At 49.5% G+C, this 26,941-nt stretch overlaps 1 protein-coding gene across 1 annotated transcript; it reads right to left on the bottom strand.

Annotated features, from left to right (window-relative positions):
- Positions 1-14,276: 14,276 nt before the first annotated feature.
- Positions 14,277-16,128, bottom strand: CITED4 (Cbp/p300 interacting transactivator with Glu/Asp rich carboxy-terminal domain 4). Its single transcript, XM_007108030.3, has one exon. The coding sequence runs from the start codon at positions 15,373-15,375 to the stop codon at positions 14,818-14,820; it is 558 nt and encodes a 185-aa protein (XP_007108092.1). The 5' UTR covers positions 15,376-16,128; the 3' UTR covers positions 14,277-14,817.
- Between the last annotated feature and the right edge of the window lie 10,813 nt (positions 16,129-26,941).

Raw genomic sequence — 26,941 nt, 5'->3', positions numbered from 1 at the left:
CCCAAACTCCCAATCCATTCCTCCCCCATGTCCCTCCCCACCCCACCTTGGCAACCACAAGCCTGTTCTCTATGTCTGTGAGTCTGTTTCGTAGATAAGTTCATTTCTGTCATATTTTAGATTCCACATATAAGTGGTATCATATGGTACTTGTCTTCCTCTTTCTGACTCACTTCACTTAGTATGATAATCTGTAGATCCATCCATGTAGCTGCAAATGGCATTATTTCACTCTTTTTTTATGGCTGAGTAGTATTCCATTGTATATATGTACCATATCTTCTTTATCCATTCATCTGTCGGTGGACATTTAGGTTGTTTCCATGTCTTGGCTATTGTGAATAGTGCTGTTATGAACATAGAGGTGCATGTATCTTTTTGAATTATAGTTTGCCCAGGAGTGGGATTGCTGGTAGATCCACACTTCTTGTCATCTCTCAATCCAGGCAAAGTGAGTGACCCAATGTACTGAAGGGTGAGTAGGATTTAGCCAGGCATGGCAACAGGGATGGTGAATGTTCCAGCTAGAGGGCATAGCACGTGTAAAAGTCCAGCGGCACCAGAAAGTGTGATACATGAGTGGGGAAGAAAGAGATCCCTGGCCGGGCCCAGAGGGAAAGGGAGAGAGTGGTGCAAGATGAGACTTTAGAATGAGACAGGAGTCAAGGTTTATAGGATCCACAAATCATTCCAGGACTTAAACATGAGGGCAATGGGGAGTCAGTCAAGGATTTTGACCAGGGATCAAACAAAGATAGATTTGCATTTTAGAAAGTTTTCTTCCCAGGGTGAAAGATGGATTTGAGAAAGTAAGCCTGGCTGCAGGGAGACCAGTTAGGAGACTGCTGTAGTAATCTGAGCAGGAGATGCTGGTAATCTAGACAAGTCCCATGGCATTTCACTAATTGAATAAATGTGTATGAAGCACCTGCTGTATGTCAGACCCTGGCTCAGCACAATGCACAGGATGATCAGACGCAGGAGACCCAGTTATGGCCCCGAGGTCATCCAGCCCCTGGAGGAAACAGATGCACAATTACCCAATGTACACGCCACTCTTTATCTTCTAAGTTTGTCTGGCTCAGCAAGGAGGGTTTGCAGGTGGCTATGGGAGTCCCCAAACTGTCATCAAATATGGCCTTGAGAGCAGATATGATTTTAGCTGGTGTGTCACTCATCTATTGCTAGGTAACAACTCACCCTATACCTCAATAGCTCAAAACAACAGCAATTTTATTTAGTCTTGATTCTGTGGGTCAGCAATTTGAGCTGGTCTCAAATTCTGAGCAGTTCTGCTGGTGTCACCTAGGATCCAGGGTGCTCTGTATGTGTTATAGTTTTTACACTCTTGCAGATCAAAGAAAACCATGCCACATAGTTCCCAATTTGGATAACTTATTTCATGTACTTTGGACGGTTCCAGTTGTTGAAACATCTTCTTATTTTCCATCTGAGAGGGACGTCTCTTTCCCTTCCACACCTCTTGTGTGCAAGAGGGTCCTGAAAGCTGCTACCTGCTGTATTAGTTTGCTGGGGCTGCCATAAAAAATGCTGCAGACAGTGGAGCCTTAACCAACAGAAATTTATTTCCTCACAATTCTGGAGGCTGAAAGTTCAAGATAAAGGTGTCAGAGTGTTGGTTGCATTCTGAGGCCTCTCTTCTTGGCTTGTAGATGGACTTCTTTTTCCGGTTTCCTCACATGATTTTGTCTCTGTGCATGTGTGTGTGTCTGATCTTCCTCTCTCTCTCTCTGTGTCCTATTTTCCTCTTCTCATAAGGAAAGCAGTCATAATAGACAAAGTCCCACCCTAACAATCTCATGTTAACTTAATCGCCTCTTTAAAAGCCTTATCTTGCGGACTTCTCTGGTGGTCCAGTGGTTGAGAATCCATCTTGCAATGCAGGGGACGCCGGTTCAATCCCTGGTCGGGGAACTAAGATCCCACATGTCATGGGGCAACTGAGCCCACGTGCCACAACTAGAGAGCCTGCGTGCTGCAACTAGAGAGCCCGTGAGCCTCAATGAAAGATCCGGCGTGCAGCAACGAAGACCTGACTCAACCGGAAAAAAAAAAATTCCTATCTTCAAATACAGTCACATTTTGAGGTACTGGGGATTAGGGCTTCACCGTATGAATTTGGGGTGGGGTCACAATTCAGTCCATAATACCTGGAGTGGGGGTTTGACCCACCTACCTGGCCCCCTTTCTGCTCAAGGTACACAGAGCTGAGGATCTACTCTGGGGCTTGCCCCTTCCCAGCTGGACAGATCCAGACACACGTCTAGACATCATGGAACCCAGTAGTTTGGAAACCTTTTTTTTAAGCCGCAGAACTTTTGCTACAACATAACCTTATATGGGACACTGATATATAAGATAAAATCAGTGCAACCAAAAAATGGGGACCTCTCAGATGTGGCCCCAATTCTCCCCTCACACACACATTGAGCATGTGCCCAGCATTTTGTTGCAGCCAAAATAAATCAGACCCGTCTCCAAGACGCATCCTTTAACTATTATAGTAGACGGTATTAGTTGTCCCAAAGGCTTCTTTTCTTCCTCATCATTGCCATGGCTACCTTTGGGTGGAGTATACGTCCCTACCTGTCTTAAAATGGCTTTCCTACAAACAGGTTCTGAGACAGAGAGTGGTGTGCAGAAGGTTTATCAGGGAGTGTTCTTAGGAGATTCATCTGAAGGGTGTCAGGAAGGCAGGACCAGGCAGAGGGAGACGCTGATAACACAATGTGATTTCAGCTGAGGCACCTGCGGATCTTCAGGAGCTCCAGGGCTCAGAGTTGTGCCAAACTGAGGGAAAGAGGCAGGCCTTTGTTTCCATGCATCAGCCAATCACTGGTCATGAGCCTCTGGGAGGGGCGTGGCTTTAGATGAGGCAGTTCCCAGGGATCGACAGTTGTAAACCAGCAGTGGCAACTCCCAGCAGCTGGGGAATGAGTGCATAGTCCCTGAAGGGGGGATCTGAACACCACAGCCTCCACTCTACCATCCCATTGACCTTGGGCTTGGCCATGGGATTTTCTCTGGCCAATGGAATGTTGGGAGAAAGGACAGTGTGCTTGTTCCAAGGTAAGGCCAAAAGAGGCCTGGTGAGTTCTGCCAGACCTTCTGGTGCTTCCTTCCTCCACCATGAGAAGACTTAGATAGCTGTTGTTCCTTCATTCTGGGTCCAGAATGCAGACTCTTGGAACAGACCTGAGCCAGATTCAAAGTCAGGAGTCCAGCCTGGTCCACCAAGCGTCAGCCTAAACTGCAGTTGATCTAAGGCTCAGGAGTGTGAATTAATCTCTGATTTTGTAGGCCCCTGAGATTTGGGGGTTGCTTGTTTCACAGCATTATCACAGCAAGACCTGATTAATACAGCTGGTGAGGTGGATTTTACAGGAAGCTGTGCCGTGGAAGGTTTACATTGCCCATCACAAAGCAGAATGTTCTTTATACTCTCCTCTAACATCTTTGTTTTTGTCCCAAATGGCTTCTCTGGGCACCAGACACCTCCTCTTCTCTTTCTCTTTTTCCTACACAGCCTCTGAAGTGGATAGGAGACATGGAGGAGTTCCTGGAAGAAAGTGGGGAGATGGTTGGAGAACAGATATCCTGGGAGGAGGATCCTGAGGCCCGAGATGCAGGCTTCCCTGCCTGCTCAGAACTGGGGTGGGGTGTGCACTTACCTTCTACCCTAACTCCCACTAGACTCCGCATAGCTCCTCTCTTGGATCTTATGACTCCCTTCCCCGCCTCTCCTTCCCCAGGTGTCACTTCAGCTCCTCGAGGGCAAGAAGCACACCTGCTTCTCATCTCCGGTCATCCCCATCACAAGGTGATTAAGAAATGCTGGTTGGCAGGAAGGGAGGGAAGCAGGGTCACCTGAGATTGATCATCTTTCCCGTGGGAATCCTCCTAGCCCCTGTTATGTGTCCCCATGGCCACAAGGCGTCAGTAAAGACCTTGGGTTGGTGTCCCAGTAGTTAGGGCCAGTGTGTCTGGGAGGGAGGGAGGGAGGGAGAGAGAGAGAGGGAGAGAGAGAGAGAGAGAGAGAGGGAGAGAGAGAGAGAGAGAGGGAGATGGCAGAGCTGAACGGGGACCCCAGGACTTGCCTTAGTCAGGGGCTGCATTCTTTGTCCTTCACTCATTTCTTCTACAATCGTTTGTTCATCTCTACTACGTGCCAAACACTGTTTGAGGTGCCAAGGTCAAAGCGGCTCTCCCAAACTCACAAAGCCCCTGCTCACATGGAGTAGACAGTAGATTACTGTCTAGACAGAAAATAAACAAAAACCAAGATAATTTCAGAGAGTGATAAGAGCTATGAAGAAAAATGAACAGGAAATGGGATAGTGACAACATAGAGGGGGAGCAGTTATTCGGGGGGCAGGTAGGGAAGCTCAAGGTGGAAGCAAGAGCCTTCAGAAAAAAATCAGAGCTGCCAAAGCTCCCAGGGGCTAGGCCGGTCCAACAGACGCATTTTGCTTATGGGGAAACTGAGGCCCAGTAAGACAGGGCAGGGCCCAGAACTGAGTCCACGTCTCCTGACCTCCAGGCTTGTCTTCGGGTGGCCTTCCTCCTCTCAGGTCCTTAACAGTGCTCACGCGTCATCTCGGGGGGAAGGAGCGGACGTCGGGGTGCTCTCAGAATGTGAGGGTCAAACAGGGACCAGAGGAGAGAGACACTCAATAGTTCCGAGTGCGGGAAACACAGAACCACATTATCGTGGTAGAAAAGTCCCGGAGTTCTGATTTTCCCCATGATACAACCTCAATGTTTTTTAAAAATATATTAGACATCAAATTCTTTTCCAAATTTTGGTTGTGGTGCCTCTGCTTTGCCTGCTTGCAGGGCGTGACTCTGGGAAAGTCATTTCCCCCTCTCTATGAGCCTCGGTTCCCCCAACGGCAAAATATGAACCCAGCTTTCTTGACTCCAAAATCACTGCCGGGACAGTCCTCGTAGGACCACACACACCACTGCCTCCACTGCCCCCCACCCCCACCCACCCCTGCCCGGGCTCATCTGGTCTGGATTCCCTCCCTCGGTTCCTGAGCCTGTCCCCGCTGCCCACAAGACCATCAGACACGACCATAATCGTTTAGAGACTCCCAGTGACCACAGAGGTAGGTTCGGGCTAGTTATCATCCCGTTTCCCAGCCAGGAAGCAGGACTTGCTCAAGGTCACACAGCCAGTAAGCACGAACGAGGATTTGAACCTAAAGTTCCATTCAGTTTCCTCTGCTCAAGGCTCTCATCCAAGATGGCGACCTTTTCCTCCCACAAAGCTTTGGTGTTCAGGGAACTAAGCTTTACTTCCCTGGAAATATATTTATGTGCCCTGTGTCGGTCCAGGTGCTGTCGCTTGGTGTGGTGCTGCCACCTCCTGAGCAAAGGGGGTATTGCACCCTATCTCGAGCTGGTACCGTCTCGGCCAAACCCAGGCAGACGTGGGTCACTTGACCCACGAAAGCACTGAGGTGGGAGAGATGACTTAAACAAGCCATGGACCTGGATGATTCTTCTTCCTCTTTCCCACCTCCTGCTGACCCCCTGCAGCCTGACTCTGGCCCTCCGCTCCCCTGAAGCTGCTCTGGCAAACTCAGTTTTCACTTCCTGGTTGATAAATTGAACAGCCTCTTTTCAGCCTTCATTTCACTGGACTTTTTAGCAGCATTAGACACTGCCAGCCACACCTCCTTTGGGAAACGTCGACCTCAGCTTTCAGGACCTCTCTGCTCGTTCTCCTCCTGCCTCCCCAGCTGCTTTTTCTCAGTTTCCATCCCTCCCTTCTCTTAAATGTCTGTGTTCTCTCCTTGGCCACTTGCTTCTATCACTCGCCATCATCATCCCTATGGCAAGCACGGATATGCTAATAACACAAAAAGTGTTTATTCTCAGCCCAGACCTCACTACTGAGCGCTTGGTGCATTTACCTGGCCTGCCTCTACCTGAACATCAACCCGGGATGACCCCATATGTCCATTCTGACCTTATCCCACTCTCCCCAATCTGTTCCTTCTCCTGGGTCCCGCCTCAGGGAAGACCTGTCCTGTCCTCCACCCACATTCCTGGGAATCATTTCTGGCTCCTCTCTTTCCTGTAGCTTCCACTTCAACAGGCCATTATTAGGACTGCAAGTTGTCCCTGATATCCATCCCCACCTTCTTCCGTAATGGGAGAACCTCCAAATTCTACTTAGACACATGGGTTACCCAAAATAAAGACCACATTTCTGATGCTCTCTTATGGTTGGGGGTGGGCACCTTCCAGAATGTGCCCTCCTCCTCTTTTCTTCTTCTTTCTGGCTGGAATGTTGATACAGTGGCTAGGGCAGCCTTTTTGGACCATCAGGTCTGACTCATGAGTGACAAAGTAATAAGGTAAAGAAGTGTGGATATTTACATATGATAACCACACCAGTCCTGGACCACCTACCTGGTTCATTTCGTTTAAGCTGCTGTTATTCTGTCACTCAAAGGCACACACCTAATCCTAAATAACCCAGGTATAGAGTTCCTTCAGCAAGTGTCTTCTTATAACAGATTTTGTGTTCCATGCTTTTTCAAACCAAATCTCCCTTAAGGCTTATGACTTCTGTCTTTACCATCTCTCCCTTCTACCCCACCTTGCCACCACTTGTCCTAGGGCCCTTATCTCTACCCGAATTGGTATGATAGCCTTCTCAGCATTCTCCCTTTTTCCAATGTGCCCCTCTCAAATCCATTCTACTCACAGCACAAATTGGAAACAAAGATTTCCAAAACACAAATCTTACTCTTTTTCCATCCTGCTCATAAAATCCAGGGCTCCCCTTTACCAAAAAGATCAAGTCCAAGCTCCTCAGCCTGCCACTCAAGGGTTATCCTTCTTTGACCCTTACCAACTTCAAGTATATCCCTTGCCTCTCTGAATATCTACCATACATGCTAACATTTCCTTGTTGCCTTTCCCAATGAAGTCCTATTCATTCATGCCACTTGGCCATTGCACACATTGTCACCGCTCCTGGAATTTCTTTCTTTCATGTGCTCATATCCAAATTCTACCCCAACCATTCTACCACATGAGCACCTAGTGTGTTAAAAATTTTGGTAAGTGCTTTCTCAGCAGCAAACTGAGAGTAAGTCCCATTATTATCTCCATTTTACAGATAGGGAAACTGAGACTCAAAGAAGGGAAGTGAGTTACCCAAGATGCACATTCACAAGTGATGACTGACCTGATACCAAATCAGTTCTCTTTATATATGCCTCAGGCCTCTGACATCTTCCCCACTCCACCAAGTGCTCTGGGGCAGAGGAGACTTGAGTTCTAATCTCAACTGAGCCACTCACTATGGTAGAGACTGTTGGTTGCCCACCAAAAGCCATCCTTCCCATCTTCGATAGTAACTGAGTTGTTGACGAACACATGGTTGCCACCTAGAAGCCATATTGCCCAGCATCCCTTGCAGCTAAGTGTGGTCATGTGAATAAATTCTCATCAAGAGAATCTGAGTGGAAGTAATGTGTGTATTTGGATCTTAAAATATTGGTTGCGTTCATCTCCTCACTCTCTTTCTCCTGAGAGCTGGACATGACCCAGCTTCCACTCCACAGACAAAGACCAAAAATGAGAAACAAAAAAAAGAAAGCAAACTTGGATTTGAGCTGCCATCTTGGTTCTTGAGGTTGGGGTCATGTAAGGCAGGGCAACAAGAAGGAGGCAATCGGGGTCTAAACGACTGGATGGAACTAGAATGAAATATTTTCTGCTTTTTAAGCCACTAAAAAAAATTCCCCTTTGTTACAGAAGCTGAGCTAACACTTAAATATCTCTTACTATGTGTACCATCCTAAGTACATTAAATACTTTAACTCAATAAATGACTAGCTGTGTGGTGTAGGCAAGTCATTTGACCTCTACGAGCCTCAGCTTCCTCACTTCTACGTGACCTGGAGTAATAGATTAAGTCAGATCACTGAGAGAGTTAGGTGAGATGTTATGAGTCAGTACTGGATTACATAACAAGCATGTGGTTATGTGGTTATGTGACAGCTCATGTGGTTAGGGCACTAGCTGCAAATCTGAAAGAATTTGACTTGAAGAAGGAAAGGAGGAGGAAGAGGAGGAGATGAAGCATTGCTGTTTCAAAATAGTTATGGAAAACTGAAGAACTTTTGGGGATTCCTTACACTAATTTTACAGCTTAGTATTATTTTATTTTGAATCACATATAGGGGGGAACAGGCAAACTTGTCCAAACTTTGATAATCACGGAACTAGAAATGAAATACCCTTCTTTTTTTTTTTTTTTTGCTTTTAGAAAGGTAAAAACTAAGACATTGCTAATGTCCAGTGTGGTCAAGGGCATGAGCCAATAGGCACAGTCACAGAGCTGGCAGGAAGGCAAATGGGAACCGCCACTTCGGGAACTACTTGGCAGTGGCTGTCACAATTTTATTTGCTCATCTCTTCTGATCCAGTAATCTCCCTTCGAGGAATCCACTCTACAGAGATGTTCCCATAAGTGTTCCAGGGTAAATATACAAGGATGCTCCTTGTAGCCTTATCTGTAACAGTGAAAATTTGGAAACAAGATAAACCTCCATCAGCTGGGGACTGGGTAAATAGATTATGCACAGTGCAGTCATTAAAAGGAATTTACTGACATGGAAGATTTCCAAAATACATTAAGTGAAAAATATCCAATGATAGAAAATAGTATAATTCCATTCATGTGAAAGAGAGATGTATATTATGTATGTAGCACATAACATATTGTTCTCATTAGATGTGTGTGCTGGGGGAAAACTTGGGGGAGGTCTTTGACTTTTCACTTTACATTTTCAAAATTGTTTGAAAGTATTTTGCCTCCAGCATATATTATTTTTGAATAAAGACAAGGTGTTTGTTTTAAAAACAAACAAACAATGATTGGCTCAGAATCTGAGATGCCGCAGCCAGTGTAAGCTGGGGTTCCCAGGGGGAGTCTTGCTGCTGGATGTGCCAATTTTATGGCAGAGCCCCCAGCGAGAGCTGCTCACCAGGAAGAGGCAAAGGAGTGAGTCCCTCTGGAGACCAACCTCTAATCAGCTGTGTAGGATTCCCTGCCCCATCCTGGCCACATTCCTGCTCCCTGAGGGGTATCTGGACTGCACGCTTATTGGTATCCAACCTCCTTCCATCCTACAAAAAAGAGGGTCTTCTCAAGAGCCCTGCCTGGTTTACCGTGTGTCTGTCCATCCATTGCACTGCCTGTGTGTTGTTAAGTAGGTTGCTTAACCTCTCTGAGCCTCGGCTGCCTAGAATGAGGCCAGCAGAATAAAATGAAGCCAACAACTACACCCACCTCCCGGAGTTGTGAGGACTGCAGGAGAGAGTGCACATCAAGCCTGCTGCCCCACCACGATGCTAGGGAAGCATCGCACTTCCTTGCCCTCCTCCCTCAGGCCAGCCTCACCGCCTCCCAGCACCTTCGGGGCAAGAGGGCTAAGGAATGTAGTCCTCCTCATACAGAGCTTGGAGAGCTCAAATGACATGCCCAGGGTCACAAGTTCGTGGTTAAGCTGGGACTAGAGCTCAGAACTCACAGTGCTAACTCAGATGCCAGCCCTGGGCCATCTTTCAGCCCAGCTCCCAGCTCAGGGCTTCACTCCAGCATTTCCTAATACCCACTCTGAGCCACACATGGGGTGGAGGTGGAGATGAAGGGGAATCAGGTTCTGATTCCTCAGACCCTTACAGTCTAGGGGGAAAGGCTCCCCACCAATCCTTCTATGTGATGAAATAGGTCTTTCACAGGTGGAAAAGGCCCTGGGGAGGGCATTTCTGGCTGAGGAAGCAGCGTAGGCCGAGGTATGGAGGCATAAGGAGCATCGGGTATCAGGAACCTGGGTGGCTGGAGTGGAGGGTGGGGAGGTAGCTGGAGGCTGGCTGGGACAAGGTTCTCTCGTCCTTGTCCCTGTGGTCATGTTTCCCAGCAACAGCTCCCATCTGAGCCACTCCTGGGGGCAGGCACTTCACATCATCTTCATTCTTTCTCACAGGGAGCCTGTGGTGTCTCCAGATGACAGATGAGGAGACTGAGCTGAGAGTAGCTTCCTTTATTTCCTCCATCTGTCAGGGCACACATGGGGCCTTGGGTCTTTACCTGGATGTCCCCCCACCAAGGTGCCCCACACCTTACCCTTTCATCACCACCAGTTCTCAGGGCTTCCCAGATCCCGAGTTGCTCGGCAGCACTTGCCCAGAAGCCCCGGCATGTGTCTCTGCATTGCACACTCCAGGCTGGCCCAGGTCTCAAGTCCCAAAGTGTGTGCAGGTCTCCTGTCTCCAGACCAGCTGCAGGGTAGAGGTCATGGCTATTCACCCCCAGCTCACCCCAGCCAAGCAGTGCTTCACTGTCTGCAATGTGCTCTCAGAAACCCAGTCTCATTTGAATCCTTGCACACATATCTCGGAGGGTGGGCGTACTCTCCCCCTTGTACAGAACAAGAAACTGAGGCTGAAAGAGGCTCAGTGTGACTTCTGCATCGCATGGACACAAAGTAGCAGCACCAGGTCTGGGACTCTGCTCTTATTTCATTCAGGCTCAGGTCCTTGGCCAGCCCCAGCCCGGGGAGGGAAAGGGCCCTGGATAGATGGGAGTGGGCATGCTCACCCCATCACTTACTGGGGTGTGACTTAGAGGAGTAATGCACTGTCTGAGCCCATTTTCTGACCTCTGGAATGGGAATAAAACCACCTAGTGGTGCTATATACAGGCTTGGGTGATAGTTAAAGGAGGGGCTAGAAGAGAAAGAGCACCTACTGTGTGCTGTTAGGTCCCCTCATGCCTGCACACAGTAGGCACTCAATAAGTCTGACTTAGTCCCACAGTCAGCCATAATCCTGACCCAGCACTTGTAACAGCAGGGTGGCGTAAAGAGTTAGGCAAGGAAGGATTAAGGAATTCAAGAGGATTACATAGTAGTCAGCTAAACAATCTAAGCTTCCTGGGAAAAGACCAGGCTCAGACTTTTCATTTAATTTACTCAACAAATGACTGTTGAACACTTAGCCGAGCTGGAATGATGGCGATGATGATGGTGATGGTGATGATGATGATGATGAGATGAGGGCAGCTCTCTATTGAGAATCGACTATGTACCAGGTATTTATACAGACTCTTGGCACATCAACCCTATAAGGTCGATATTCCTTAAAAAGATTCCCGCCCCCCCCACCCCGCTAACAGGGACGGTGCTAATCAGGTCTGGGACTAGGGAGAGGCAAACGAAGCTGCCAGAGACAAAGTTCAAGAGGCACTCTTATGACACTCGCCTCACCCTAGCTCCCGCTCCAGTGCTTGCGGTGGACACTGTGATGTGCTGTGCAGTCCCTGCTTCCCTTAAATTGTTCCCTGGGCTGCTGGGAGTGCTGCCGGCAGACGGTCTTCCCCTCCTCACCCGCCCACAACTCCCCCAGGGATGGCTTCGGCAGGGGAGAGCTGCCCTGCCCACCGTCACCCCACTTCCCTGGGCAGCCGTATCTGCTGACTGCTGGGGCAGGAATAAAAAGTATAATGGTCGGGGGGACTCTGAAAGACCCTTCCAACTCCAGACCTCCCTGTGGGGTTGGCCAAGGCTCTTGTTGGGTCTGCCACGTAGCTTCCTTTGCTGGCTTCTGCTCTGGACCCTTCCTTCCCTAATAAAATTCTTGCAGGCGAAACATCATCTCAGAGTTGGCTACAGGCAACCAGCAACAGTGTTACTGTTGGAGTAACCCCTCTTCCTAGCTGGTTACAACACAGCCTTTCTAAAGACTCTAATATAAAGTATCCCCAGAAAGCCAGGGCTCAGAGATGATAAACTACAAGCTACACTGTTCTAAATACTTTATGGGAATTAACTAATTTAATCTCCACTGCAGCTCTATGAGAGAGGTACTATTAGCATCTCCATTCTGTAGATGAGTTTGAGAGCAGTCATAGTTGGAAAAAACTACTTGCTAATAAAATCCAGTCAACCAAAAGATGATTTCAAAATAACAAACTCCAGCCTGGGGAAACTTTTATATGAAAAGGAAAAAACAAAACAAAACAAAGATGAAATAATGTCTTGCCAGTCCCATGACTCAGTTCCCAACCCTGAGGGAGCCTGACACCCAACCCCAAAGACCCAGCCCAGGTAGGAGAATGAAAACCACAGGATGGGGTGACGGGGAGGTCAATGGGTTATTTTAAGAGGTAACCTCAGTAAGACGTAAAAGTACCTATTGGAACCACAGGAAGCTGGTTGGAGAACAAGACTCAAAAGGTAAGTGACTTACTTGAGGTCAGGCAGCTAGTAGGAGCTGCTTCTGGAAATGGACCCCGAGGCTATCAGACCACAAGCCTCCTGGCAGGATGGACTCTCCATCCTCCTCTCCAGCTGGGAGGGTCAAAATCCTGCAAAGTGTCAGGGATTTGGGGATCCAGGTGGTGGGCTGCCCCAGACTTGCCTTTTCCTCTGTCCATCTGTTTGCTGTCCAGCTAGTCAGCAGCCCCTCTGGGAGGGATGGTGGGTGGGAAATAGCTCAGGAGCTGGACTTCTTCTTCTACCCTTTTTAATTCTAGGAAGAGGCGGGTGTTGGCGGGTGTTGGGTTTCCATTGTAACCCCTTCCATATGGAGAGCACTTCAGAGCTTACCTACTGCTTATCATCCCACCCCTGAATCTGCTCCCCACTTACTAAGAGGCTTATTGTCTTGTGAAATAGTAGGGCAGGGTTATTAGCCCTATTTTACTGGTGGAGAAACTGAGGCCAGACCAGGGCCAGACCCTCCCATCCCAATCCAACCCTTTGGTTTTTATCTCTGGCCTGGGATCTTGGGCCAAGTGGAGCAAACACTGGCTGTTCTGAGCCCAGAGCTCAGGTCAGTTCTTGCTCAGAAGCCTCTCTGCCCTTCCTCCCCAACCTGTTTGAGGATATCTCCAGTATCCTAGGGGAGACCTTCATTCATTGGCCAAACACCTCTGTTGCCCACTCCATGCCTGTCCTGGTGGCTCGGGAGCTGGTGCTGACAGTGTGCTCTGGGTGAGCTCACAGGCTTGGAAGGAAAGGCATGTCAACAAGCTCGGCATGAGGGTGAGGCCAATCACGGGGCACAGAAGGTCACAGCTCCATATTCCTCTCCACAGAGTCTCTGGAATTCATTCTCTCCTCTCCAGCCCCACTGCCTTATTTTGGCCTGGTCCTCAGCCTCTCCTCCATGCTTTCCATTCCTCTCTTCCTGCCTTTCTTCCACACCCCTGAAGCACCTAGGGATCTTTCCAGAGAGAGGCAATAGCAGAGGGTGGCCAAGAGCTCATGCTACCAGGTCTGGGCCAGCACCACATCCTTCGTCTGTAGAACAGGGACTGTGCCTACCTCCGAAAGTCCCCATAAAGCCAATAGACCTTTCTAGAGACCCCATGCCTTCCCGTACAGGCCCTGTACTTGTATGCCTCCCTGCCTTTGAGTGGGCTCTCCACTTGCATGCCATCTTCTCCAGGTCCTAAAAATGTACTCATCATTCAAGGCTCTTCTCACCACATCAAATACCACTGCCTCCCTGAAACCTGAACTGACCTGACCCCTTGCACCAGCTGAAACCACTTCCTCCTCTGGGTTTGCCCACTAGGCCATCCTACCTGTTATCTAGTCCTCATCCTGCTCTTACTTGTACCAAGATGAGTTGATTTCCAGGCCTGTCACCCCCTACTCCCACTTGGACTGTGACTCCTTGAGGGCATGATTATTATTGTAGAATAATCATCATTATCATTTACTGAGGGCTGCCTAGGTGTCTTGCACTGTGCTAAAGGCCTCACATTGCATGCAATCCTCACAACCACCTAAGACCGGGACCATCTGTCTCTGAGGAAATGGCTTCAGAAATCTCAGTGGATGGTGTCTTGAACAAGAGAGAGAGCTCTGGTTCAAAGCCAGAACCTGAACCCTCAGGTACACCCCGCTCCCCTCTAGCCGCCATGCTGAGCAAACAGTGAGGGCAGCACCCCCAAGCTCCCCCCACCCCTCCCAGGAGCCGGGAAGTCCGCCTTTGGTGCCTTTGGGTTACCTTGCCACCCGGTGGCGGCAGCCTCTGCCTTCCAGATTATGACATAACAATTGCACAACTCACAGATATTTTCGAAAGAAACTGTCAGTTTCCTCTCCTGACCACTGCCAGGGGCTGTGTCCTCCATCCCACCCAGGGCCTCCAACAGCCTCAGGACTCTAGAAGCCAAATATAGTTGGAGTTACAAGGAAATGAAAACACCAGACTGGAAAGTGACCCAGTTTTATTGTGGTGCTGGAGGTCAGATGGGGTATTCCTCCACTCCGCAGGGGTGAGGGCTGTACATTCCGCCCCTCCCCAGGGCGGGAGGCCCAAAGACCTCAGGGCCCAGGCAGCTGGGTGGGGGCCTGGCGGCTGGGCGGCTCCAGGCACCCAGTGACCACAGTGGTTTGCACGAGGAAAGGGGGAATCAGGCAGAGGCCTGGGATGGCTCAGATTGGGGGTTGGGGCGGGGGAGGGTCCGAGAGGAGAGGACACAGAATCTAAGAACTGGGAGTCCGGAAGGGGGCGTCCAGTCCCCTTCACTTTACCGCTGAGGCTCCGGGACAGAGCTGAACCCAAACTGTCATTCTGCAGGAGGCAGGGCCTGGAGTGAGGCCAGGCGTCCCAGCCCGGCGTCGGCTCGGTGCACTGACTGCTGCCTCCACCCTCACGGAGGGTGCGTGCGGGGTCCAGACGCTGGGTGCGGAGTCCGGCGGGCAGGCCGGCCTCCTTCTCTCGGGCACGCAGGCAGGCGCCCGGCCTCGCTCAGCAGCTCACCGAGCCGGCGGGCTGCGCCGATCCCAAGTCCGAGAAGCAGTCGAACTCGCTCTGGCCCAGGAAGAGCTCGGGCAGATCGCGCACGCGGTGCAGCCCGAGCTCGAGCTCCAGCGACGTCAGCGCCTCCTCGTCGATGAGTTCGGCGTCCATGCCTCCCAGGGCGTGCGCGGGCGGCGGCAGTGGCGGGGCCGGGGCGCCTGGCACCGGCTGCGGGCCCGGAGGTCCTCCCGGGGCGCCGGGGGGCGCGGTGGCGCGGCCCGGGTACAGCGTCGCCACGGGCTGCAGGTGCGCGCTGCCCGGGGCCGGCGGTGGCACGGCCGGAAAGGGCTGGAAGGCAGGCGGCGGCCCGAAGGCCCCGTACGCCAGGGCCCCCGGTGGAGGCGGCGGCGGGCCCAGCGGAGCCCCCCGCGGCCGCAACCCGCTGTCCAGGCCCGGGCCCGAGTAGGGCTGCAGCGTCCGAAGCGCGTGAGGGCCATGGGCGGGCGCGCCAGGCGGCGGCCTCGGCACCAGGCTGTAGCCCTCGGCGAGCATCAGGTGGTCGGCCATGACGGCGGGACGACTGCCGGCAGCGGCGGCGGCGGCGGGCCGATGGTCAGCGCGGGCGTCCCCGGGTCCCGGCCAGCTGTTCCTCTGCAGCGAGGGATCCGAGCCCCTTGCCTTCTCCGCACCTCAGCCGGGCAAAGGAAAACCGAACCCGACCCGTGCTCCTGCGCAGCACAAGACACACCGAACTCAGAGCTCTTGTGCACCCCAGCTCAGGGCTGAAAGGACCCTGCACACCTACACAGTCGGACTGCTAGACCTCTGCGTCGTGCCTCCGGACTCGGCGCCCTCTTATACCCAGAGGCGGGGCTGCCCCGGTCCCGGGTGATCATTGGCTGGATGAGACGCTCCTGGGCGGGCCGCGCCGCACCTCCAGGAGGCCTCAGCCCCGCCCCTGTCAGAGCTCCGCCCCTTGGACCTCAGGCCGCGCCTCCGGCTTTGAGTTCTGTCTGGGAGCGGGGTGTTGGGCACTTTTCAAGTGGTCTGGTCTTGGCTGCGCTACGCTTAGTCTCGGTGCTGGCTGGGGCCAAGCTTGCACGGACCAGAAGGTGGAGAAGGAGGGCCAGAGGTTTAGGCCCCCAGAACTGCAGGATCACAAGCCCAACCTCTTAACCTCTTAATTTTCCAGATTAAGAAAACTGGCAAGGCTCAGCGGCAGAAGGGGTTTCCTGGGAATACACAGTAAAGCCTTGACAGAAGCGAGACTCGAACCCAGGCCTTTTGATTGCTACCTCTACGCAGGGCACAGGCACCTTGGTGGTGCGGGGTCCGCGGAAGATCAGCTGGCTGTCCCCATAATCCCAGGAGAGCCAGTTGCTCCTCCTCCGGCTCCCACTCACTTGTCTGTGGAAGCATGTACTGAGTTGTTAATTAAAGTAATTTATGGGCTTGTTTCCTGAAGGACTTGTTCATCTTCATGTCCTCAGCACGTAGCTCAGAGCCTGGCCCGGAGCAGGTTTTCAGTAAAAGTTGGATGAATGAACAGATGATGGAATGAATTGCAACTCATTCCCCTGAGCGTCAGTTTTTTCATCTGTAAAATGGGACAATGACAGCACCAATCCCACTGGCTTGTGGTGAGGGTTAAATGAGGTGATGTGTGCACAGTGTCCAGCACAATGCCTGGTGCATGATAGGTGCTCAAAAATGTACCTCAGATGAATGAAAGGCTGGGTTTAGTTCTGTCCCTAGAGATCTTCTGAGCGGGGGAATGTTGCACCTTCCCTTGATAAGAATAGTTATAACTTGGGTGTTATAGTGCTATATATTCTACAAGAATCTTACTGGAGGCAGGGCATGGATTATCAGCACCATTTTGCAGATAAGGAGACTGAGGCACATAAAGGGAAAGTGAGTGTCTTGGGGTCATACACAACCAGAGTTAGCATGTGAATGCCTGTGTCCTTAGAGCAGCTGGAGTCTTTCCTGGTGGCCAGGAGACAGCTTCCTGAACTGGGCCCTCCACATTTGCCACTCTGCCCCTCCCTTCTCTGGCTCTCCTCCCCTGGTAGTGTCCTTGGGATTTCCTGGAACCTGGGTTTATCCAGTTTGTGCAGAGGGGAGAACCCTAGAGTGAGAGTCCAGGGGCCCAAGTTCTAACTGTATCTCTACCACCCACAGGCAGTATGACCGTTGGGTGTCACGAGGTGATGTCACTTGGTTCCCCAGGGCCTCAGCTTTCTACTCAGTGAAAGGGAGATTGTAGTCCCTGCCGGGTCACCTGAGAGCTTGTGAGAAGGTCACAAGTGACCATGGGTGTGATCACAGTTTTTGCAAAGTGTAAAAGCTGCACATGGGAACTGAGTCTCCTGAGTCCCTCTCCAATAAAGATTTCACACAGAAATTCCTAAACCTGGCTGCACCTCAGATTCACCTGGAGGGGTGGAGGTGGGAGGGAAGCAGGAGGCTTTGAAAAATACTGAATTTCTGGCCCCACCCAAACCCCTGACTCAGACTCTCTGAGAGTATTTTGAATCATAAATTTGTATTTTTAAAAAGCAACGCTGTCATTCTGACAGAGTTGTCTAAGGACACCAACATTTGGGAGACAATGGGACACTGAACAGTTTTCCTTTTTCAAAAAAATGTGTGTGTGTGTGTGTGTGAATAATGTTTTAAAAGGTCTTTAATTTAGTCAACAAGTATTACTGAGCACGTATTCTATGCCAGATATTGATCTACAAGTGGTTTTCAAGCTTTGGGGATCAAGTAAGTCTTTGAGAATCTAATGAAAGCTACTGACTGAAAATTAAAAAAGAGAAACCTCACTGAAATGGAGTTGGGAGCCCAGAAGGGGGAGCTCTCACAAAGGTGCCACTGGGGCATCGGTACAGGTCCTAACAGGAAGAGACCTACCTTGCGTCTCCAGCAGGAAGTGATGCTACTTTCCAGTAGAGGAAGAAAGATTTTTCTTCTTGTCTGGTAACAGCTCAGCCAATGAGAGACTGTCACAAGTCAGCCAATGAAAAGTCACTATACTTCAAACTCCTAGTTTCCTCCAATGGAGTTTTTGTTTATAACAACACTTCCAACTTCCCTCCTCCTCTATAAAAGAGTTTCCTCTCCATTGCTTTACCTGGACTTGCGTGTGGCTCACCATAGTTGTATGTCCGAAGTTACAATTCTTTGCTACTCCTGAATAAACCTGTTTTGCTGGTAAAATGACTGGTTGTTTTATTGTTTTAGGTTAGCACTACAGACATCATGGTCACAAACTATTGCATAGAAATTTGGCAGTTAGCTGATCCCTGGAGGATCCAGGGGGTCCTCAGGGGTTCATGGGGTCTGGGTTAGAACCACTCGTGGGTACTTGGGGACATATAATTAACAACAAACTAAGTAAAATAGTTATTCACATGTTAGAAAGTGGTAGACACTACGGAAAAAAGGAAAAACAGGTTAGGGAGGAGATTGGGGGTACAGGGGACAGTGTGCAGTACTGCACAGAATGGTCAGGGTGGACCTCATTGAGACCATAAGGTTTGAGCAAAGACTTGGAGGAGGAGAGGGCAGTAGCCACACGGTGTCTGGGGCAAACTGGTCCCAGCAGAGGGGACAACTGGAGTGTACTGCTAAAGCTGTAGTACCAGGGACTGAGGCATCGGCGTCACCAGGGACCTTGTTAGAAATGCACATCTGGGGCCCCACCCCAGACCTGAATCAGAAATGGCTGGGGCCCAGTCACCTGCATTTTAATCTGCCCTGCAGGTGATTCTGAACCCGTGAGTTAGGGTAAATCCTGGAGGCAGGTGTGAGCCACAGCCAGGAGGGAGGGTGGCTGGAGCAGAGGAAGCTTGGCCTGTTCTGCTTTTCTTTTCAGCACCTACCACCACTTGGCATTATTTCAAAGACTCTCTCCCTCTCCCTGAGAGCAGAGGCCTTGCATTGTCTTGTTCTGCACCGTATTTCTAAGGCATTAGAATGGTGCTTGGCACATAGGAGGGACTTAATAATTCATTGAATGAATAGATTAGGCAGAGTGAAAGTTATTATTTTTTATGACAAAGAAGAAAACTAAAGCACAGAAAATAATTCAGGAAGTTGGCCAAGGTCACAAGGTGTGTGTGGTGGAGCAAGGGCTGGAAGGGACATTTGTAGTCCTGGAGCAGGGCAGTCCCCACTGATCCAAGCTGCTTTCACCCCAAGCCGTGTCTTCATGAGCCCATGGTGGGGAGCAGGGGGAAAAGCCCTTGAGTCTACCTGGCATGAGTTGACAGGGCCACATTAATCCTTGACCCACTTGGGCACTGGTCAGTGGTCACCAGTAGAAGGAACTAGTAGCTCCTAGGGACCATCTTGTGTCACCAAGTGAGAAAGCAATTCTTCCCTCTTCTTTCTTGTGTCCAGTCCTTCTTCTTGAGGAGTTATAGAAAGATCCACCCCAAGTGGCTTCAACTTGTCTCAAAGACCCCAGGTTCTGGTTGGCAAGAACTTTTGGGTTTTACTCTTGCGGACAGCCCCATTTCTAGCACCCGAGGCAAAGATTGCCTGAGACTGGGGGGCTCAGGAGTGGTACCTAGGGAAGACCTCGCTCTAGAACCTCTGAGCTGGCTCCCCAGTCCCTGGCTGAGCAGGGTCCCAAACCCCACCGAGCAGCTTGGCAGACTTGGCATTTAACACTGGAGGCTGCTCTGAGACCTGAGCTCCAGGCTTTGACCGGCAGGCAAAGTTCATCTCTTCTGCAGCTTTTCCTCAAGGTTGTAGAGCAGGGGAGATATTTCTACAGATGCCCTAAGGGCCATGTCCTCCAAGAGCCTCTAGATGGTGACTTGCACCTGTACTAGATGCTCAGATGATGAGAATGAGGCTACTGCACCAGATCATAGCAAGAGTAGTATTAGCTAATATTTATTGAGTGTTTACTATGTACCAGACATGAGCTGGATGCCTTACTTGTAGTATTTTTTTAAAAATATTTATTTATTTATTTGGTTGTGCCGGGTCTTAGTTGTGGCAGACGGGCTCCTTTGTTGTGGCTCCAGGGCTTCTTAGTTGTGGCTCCAGGGTTCCTGCGGCTCCAAGGCTCCTTAGTTGCGTCATACATGCGGGATCTAGTTCCCGGGCCAGGGATGGAAGCCAGGCCCTCTGTATTGGGAGTGCAGAGTCTTATCCACTGCACTGCCAGGGAAGTCCCTACATGTAGCATTTTATTTAAACCTCATAATCAACCTGTGAGTAGGTACTATCATTCCCATTTCACAGAGAAGTGACTTGCCCAAGGTCACACAGCTAGTAATGGAGGAAAGAAGTGTGGCAGTGCCACTAGTTTCCTCCTAGTGTCACTCTCTCCTTCTTCTTTACCAGCATGCCAGGTAAGCTCCTGCCGTGACAGCTCCAGGTCTTCCCTCTGCCAGAACAATCTGCTCCCTCACCCCATATCTGCATGTCTAATTCCCTCACCTCCTTTGAGTCTTTGCTCAAATATTACCTTTCTCTTGACTACTCCATTTAATTGTAGTGGTTTCCAAAAATTTCCACAAATTATTTAAGAGACCGCCTCAAATTCCCCTCTCCTTAAATGTGGGATGGACATAGTGACTCACTTCTAACAAATAGAATATATAGCAGAAGTGACAGTGTCATTTTCAAGACTAGGTCATAGAAGATATTGCGGGTTTCTCCTTGCTCTCACTCTTGAATCATTTGTTCTGGGAAAGTTAGTTGACAAGCCATGAAGACACTCAAGCAGCCCTAGTGTAGAGGCCCACATGGCAAGGAACTGAGGTTTCCTGCCAACAGCTAGTGAGGAACTAAGGCCTTTTGCCAACAGCCATATGTGTGATTTATCTCAGAAGTGGACCCCCCCAGCCCCAGTCAGCTTTTGGATGTCCACAGCCTCAGCTGACATGTTGTTTGCAACCTAGATAAGCCAGTTGTGCATTCCTAACCCACAAAAACTGAGGTAATACATGTCTGTGGTTTTAAGCTCCTAAATTCTGGGGTAATTTGTTACTTGGCAATAGATAACACATTATTACAGCTACCAGTTCCTTGTCCATCTACCAAATGGGCCTGATTTTGCTCTAGTTTTAATTTTTTCTAAGCAGTTATCATCTTCTAACACATTAAAGAATACTCTTATTTATTACATTTAATTGTTTATCGCCTCGCCACTAGAATGTCAGCTCTATACAGGCAGGGATTTTGTCTGTCTCATTTATTGATTTATCCCCAGCACCTAGAAGAGTGCCTGATGTTATATTTCATTAAAAAATGTGATATAGTCATCCCTTCATATCCACGTGGGGATTGGTTCCAGGACCCCTGTGAATACCAAAATCTGCAGATGCTCAAGACCTTATATAAAATGGTTTAGTATTTGTGTATAAGCTACGCACATCCTCCCATATACTTTAAATCATCATAGATTGCTTAAAATACCTAATACAATGTAAATAGTTGTAAATACAATGTAAATATTTGCCAGCATGTGGCAAATTCAAGTTTTGATTTTTGGAACTTTTTGGAATCTTTTAAAAAAGTATTTTCAGGGGCTTCCCTGGTGGCGCAGTGGTTGAGTACCTGCCTGCCAATGCAGGGGACACAGGTCGAGCCCTGGTCTGGGAAGATCCCACATGCCACAGAGCAGCTAAGCCTGTGCACCACAACTACTGAGCCTGCGCTCTAGAGCCTGCGTGCCACAACAGCTGAAGCCTGTGTGCCTAGAGCCCATGCTCCGCAACAAGAGAAGCCACCGCAATGAGAAGCCTGCACACCCCAACGAAGAGTAGCCCGTTTGCCGCAAATAAAAAGAAAGCCCATGCTCAGCAACGAAGAGCCAACGCAGCCAAAAATAGATAAATAAATTTATTTAAAAAAAAATATTTTCGGGCTTCCCTGCTGGCGCAGTGGTTGAGAGTCTGCCTGCCAATGCAGGGTACACGGGTTCGAGCCCTGGTCTGGGAAGATCCCACATGCTGCGGAGCAACTAGGCCCGTGCGCCACAACTACTGAGCCTGCGCTTCTGGAGCCTGTGCTCCACAACGATAGGCCGCGACAGTGAGAGGCCCGCGCACCGCGATGAAGAGTGGCCCCCGCTCGCCACAACTAGAGAAAGCCCTCGCACAGAAACGAAGACCCAACACAGCCAAAATAATAATAATAGTAATTAATTAATTAAAAAACAATTACTTTCAATCTGTGGTTCGTTGAATCCAAAGATACAGAACCCGCAGATGTGGAACTAGCGGATATAGAAGGCCGACTGTGTTATCAATATAAGACGATTCTTATTTTGGAAAAATTAATGTGTAAAAAGAATTCATGGGTCTGCGGATCAATAAAATATGATTGTAGGTGCTCAGTAAGTATTAGAATATGAAATGACAGAGTGCTGATTTTGTTGAGAGCAGCAATGTGCCCAGTCAAAAATCAGACACATTCCTGGCCAATGAGTTATAAGCAGAAGAGGCTGGGTGGGGCCTCCTGGAAAGCTCTTTAAAAATAGATGGAATTATGCAGACGAGGTAAAGCCACAGAGACAAAATGAAGATTGGTGGTTGCCAGAGGCTAGGCAGCAATTGCTCAATGGGTACAAGGGTTCCTTGGAACTAGATAGTTGGTGGTGTACAACATGGTGAGTACATTAAATGCCACTGAACTGTTCACTTTTAAATGGTTAATTTTGTGTGATATGAATTTTATCTCCATTGGAAAAGAAAAAAACAGATGGATTCAGCCAGCGCTCACTTTTTGTGCTTTGCCTTTCCTCCTTTCTTGCCAGGGATGAGGATGTGATGCCTAGAGGGGCAGCAGCCATTTTTTCAGCATGAGGATATAACAACGACAACTAACATTTATAGAGCACTTAACATGTGCCAGATTCTGTTCTAAGCTCTTTACATATATCAACTCACTTAATTTTTACAACAACCCCATACAGACGGTAGTTATTCCCATTTTATAGATGAGAAAACTGGTACAAAGAAGAAACATGATGGCATACGCTAAGGATGGCAGAGTGGAGTCTAGGAGGAGCCTGGGCCCTCCATGTACTATGGAGTCTCTGTAGCAGTCCTGAAAGCCCCACTTTGGTCTTCTTACTATTTGAAAAAAATATGTGCTATTTAGTTAAGCCACTGTAATTAGGGTTCTGTTCCAGGCATCCTGAGATTCAGAGTCAGGTATATCTGACTTTAGTGCAAGTGCACCTAACGTCTATGCTCGCTTAGTCTGCAAATCAGTTATCAAGGGCTGTTTGGTCCTTCTGATCCCACTTGGTGGTGTTCCTCTACAGTAGAGATGGGGTCTCCCTCCACTTTGAAGCCCCATTGCCCAGTACAGGGCCTGGTCTGTACAAAATAGTGCAGTGTGATTTTGGGATTAGCAGTTTGGACCAGGGAAAGGAAGTTGGAGTGCAAGAGGGAGACGGTCCCAGGTGTAAAGCAAACATCAAAGATGCAGTGATCTGTGAGGTGGGGGAAGATGTCATGGAGGAGTGAGCCTTCTCGTATGCGTTGGATCTGGACCGATGGAGAAGGCAGGGAAATGGGCTTTCTTGAAAAAGAGCACAGCTTTCGAATGGAAACACCAAAGCATGAATGTACACAGTGAAGTTCAGGAAGTACCAGGTGGCTGGGTGGGGCCAGAATAATGGTCATTTGTATCTGGACAGGGAGAGATCAGACCTGAATGATGAAGGCCCTTGAAAGTCAGCACTCATAATACTGAAAATCATCTGTGCAGAGGTTTCTATGTCTTCTCACAACAACCCAAGAAAGAGAAAAGGCAGGAGGTGTTTCACATAGAAAGGAACTGAGACAGAGAGAGGTGAATCAATTTGGCTACTGTTGCATAGCTAGCAAGTGCCAAGGGTGAGACTTGAACCTGGGTCTTTTAACTTCTGTCCTATGTTTGCCTGCTTAAGCAAGGGATTGTCAGCAACTCTGTATGAAGGGAAGGGCCATGGAAGGGCTCTGAGCAGGGGGATGATGATCCTCTTGTTGGTACTTTCTCTCTTGCCAGTGGAAATGGACAGGATGGATTTGAGGTAAACTGCTGGGCCACGGCAACACACTCATTCATTCCTTCATTCAACAAATACTGAGCTCCTACTGTGTGCCAGGTACTTCCTGGCCTCATAGAGCTTACAATTTAGTGACAGGAGAGACAAGAACCAAGTGATAAAACAAAACGATTACAAACTGTCAAGGACTAGGAGGGGAACAAGCAGGGTGATTTGAACTTACTTTAGGAAGAGGGGTCAGGGCCTGCCTCTTGGACGGGGGACATCAGGTTGAACCTGATAAAGAGGAGGAGCCAACTCTGCAAAGAACAGAGGAAAGATGTTCTGGGCAAAGAAGCAGCACATGCAAAGGCTGAGGTGGGAAAGAGCTGGTGCCTTTGAGGAACTGAACAAAGGCCCTGAGGCTGGACGCTGGTGAGCCGAGAATCAGCGATCAGAGAGGTAGGCAAGGGTCAGGTCAGCTGAGGAGCTGAGTCAAGGGCTTGGATGTGTTTCAAGTGGTATGGGAAGTTACTGGAGCCAGGAGGGGCTCCAACAGGGCCAGAGTCCTGTGACCCTGTGGAAGAGGCGGATTGGTAGCAGGGGGAGCTCAACCACTTACAGAGGAGTCAAATTTAATAGGGGCGGGGCCATTAAGTTCTAAAATCAACATGTAAGGCAAAAATCACGTGTAGTCCTTAAGGATCCCCTGTGGAACTTATTACATGTACATTTTTGCATGTTCAATCTTTATAATAATAGGTATATTTGTATGTACTATATGTGGCAACATACAGTGTATGAAAAATCATACACTTTGGAAAAAACGCATATTCAAAATATAATTTAATATTACTCTTAAACACACAAAAGGGAGAAGTAAAGGCAAGAGTCATCTAGTGCCCATGTATATTTGCGTGAGACTCCCAGTAATGGATGCTGTTGGCACCCCGCGTGGATCCCCTTTCCTGGCTAGCGCACCTGCCTGCCAGCTGCCGGGATGTTGGCTGCTAATAATCACAGCAGCTTGCTTCTCTTGAGAATTGCCCTCAGTCAAATGGCAGCCTCCTCCTCCCTCACTCCAGCCCCCACCAGTCCTAGGGACTGACGGATGAGGGTACAATAGACAAGTCTCCTTGCCTCAATGTGACACTGACTCTGTAAGGCAATGGCCCCAGCGCTCCCCGTGAGTCAGGTTGGAACTCCAGCTTTCTGTGAACCCCCCTTTCTTTTCCTCACTCCTCCTGAGAGCTCAGCTTCTAGGGGATCTGACCTAAGACCCTCCCTTGAAGCTCATGCCTATTAGGTGCTGGGGGCTGAGGTCCACTGTCCTAGTTAATCCTCACAATAACCCTCCGGGGGACACTCCTCTGAGAAGTGCCCCCTTCCTCATTTTACCCATGGGGGTCCCCGTCCAGCGCTCCCCGTGAGTCAGGTTGGAACTCCAGCTTTCTGTGAACCCCCCCTTTCTTTTCCTCACTCCTCTTCTCCTGAGAGCTCAGCTTCTAGGGGATCTGACCTAAGACCCTCCCTTGAAGCGCATGCCTATTAGGTGCTGGGGGCTGAGGTCCACTGTCCTAGTTAATCCTCACAATAACCCTTCAGGGGACACTCCTCTGAGAAGTGCCCCCTTCCTCATTTTACCCATGGGGGTCCCTGTTATGCTATATGACCCATCTTTGCTGGACAGAGCCCCCTATGCCACAGACCAGAGCGGTGGCGCTTAGGCCCAGCTGGACCAGATTCTTTCTCCCAGTAGTTTGGAATTGGGACTTGAAGACAGCAGCCAGACTGCATGAGCTTGGGACTGTCACGCATCAGCCTCTGAGTGAGCTCTGCGGGCAGCCAGCTTTGGCTACAGGCACCAGATAAATGGAGGAAACTCATCTGCAGAGGGAGAAGAATGAAGCAAGCACGGAGGGAAGAGAAATGGGAGGCGAGATGGGGAGGGAGTCTTGCCTGAATTTCTGGTGGCTTTACAGGGGGACTGTCAGGCTCACGTGCCCTTCTGCCTTGGGGTTTCAGGAGGTGCCCTGGTCTCCTGAGACAGTCCTGATTTTGCTTAAGCTAGCTCGAGAAACATAAAAAGTGTTGGGTCAGATGGGGAGTTTTGTCCCCATTTTACAGATAATGAGAAGAATACTCAGGAAGGGTAGTCTCCAGCTTATTATGATTATTTATTTATATTATTATTATTTATTATAATATAATAATAATATTATTATTTATTTATATTATTATTATAATCGCCAGCTTATTATTTCCAGAACACAGCCGGAAACTGGCACAGCTAGAATTCATCGCGGGGTCTGGCTCACTCCCGGCTCAGGTTCCTTCCACTGCTCATTGCCTGCCCTCTGGGGACAGGGCTCTGGGCACGCGGATGCTGCATCTTTGAGCATCCCAATTCTGGGCTGGCAGAAATTGCTTCCTTGGGCTCAGGAGCTCCCAAGCTGCTTCGAAGGTGACAAGGGTGTCCCCTCACTCTGGAACCTACTACTTCTGACCTGGCATCCACAGATACCCTGTGAACACGTGGCCTGTACCAAGCTTTGTAGCCAGGATCAAAGGATGGCCACAGAGCCCTGGACTCTCCCCCTGAGGATGACCTTGACCTGTGATTGCTGTGTAAGTGGGACCCTGAGACCCTGCACATCTGTGGGAAGGGGAGTTTGGCCTGAGTGGCACTTCCTTACCAGCATCGTCCATCCCTTAAGAATCAGGCTGATAAAGAGCCACTGCTGAACCCAAAGCAGGTGTGATTAATCACTTCCTTCTCCACACTGCTGCCACTGCATCCTGTGTCTGAGTCATTTCCACATCCCTGTACCTAACATGGTGCCTAGCACAAAAGGGGTATGGGGGCACTTTTGCTGAATTAATGGCATTGAATCTTACACTGTTGGACATTGTGTCCACTTGATCCCCTTGATGACACTTAAAGCAGCATGAGGGTAGGGCCCAGTTTTACTCTGTGATGGGGGAAGGGCCACTATGGTACAGTGCAAGAGCGTGGGCTCTGCAGAGAGTCAGGAGTCTTTGGTTTGAATTCCATCTTTGCCCCTCTGGGTCTTGAAATCTTAGGCAAGTTATTCCTCCTCTCCGAGCCTCAGTTTCCTCATCTGT

Source organism: Physeter macrocephalus, unplaced genomic scaffold, assembly GCF_002837175.3.
Source record: "Physeter macrocephalus isolate SW-GA unplaced genomic scaffold, ASM283717v5 random_331, whole genome shotgun sequence".
In the NCBI taxonomy this organism is placed as follows: domain Eukaryota; kingdom Metazoa; phylum Chordata; class Mammalia; order Artiodactyla; family Physeteridae; genus Physeter; species Physeter macrocephalus.
The sequence above is the reverse complement of the archived record's forward strand: the minus strand, read 5'-3'. Positions and strand labels throughout refer to the sequence as shown.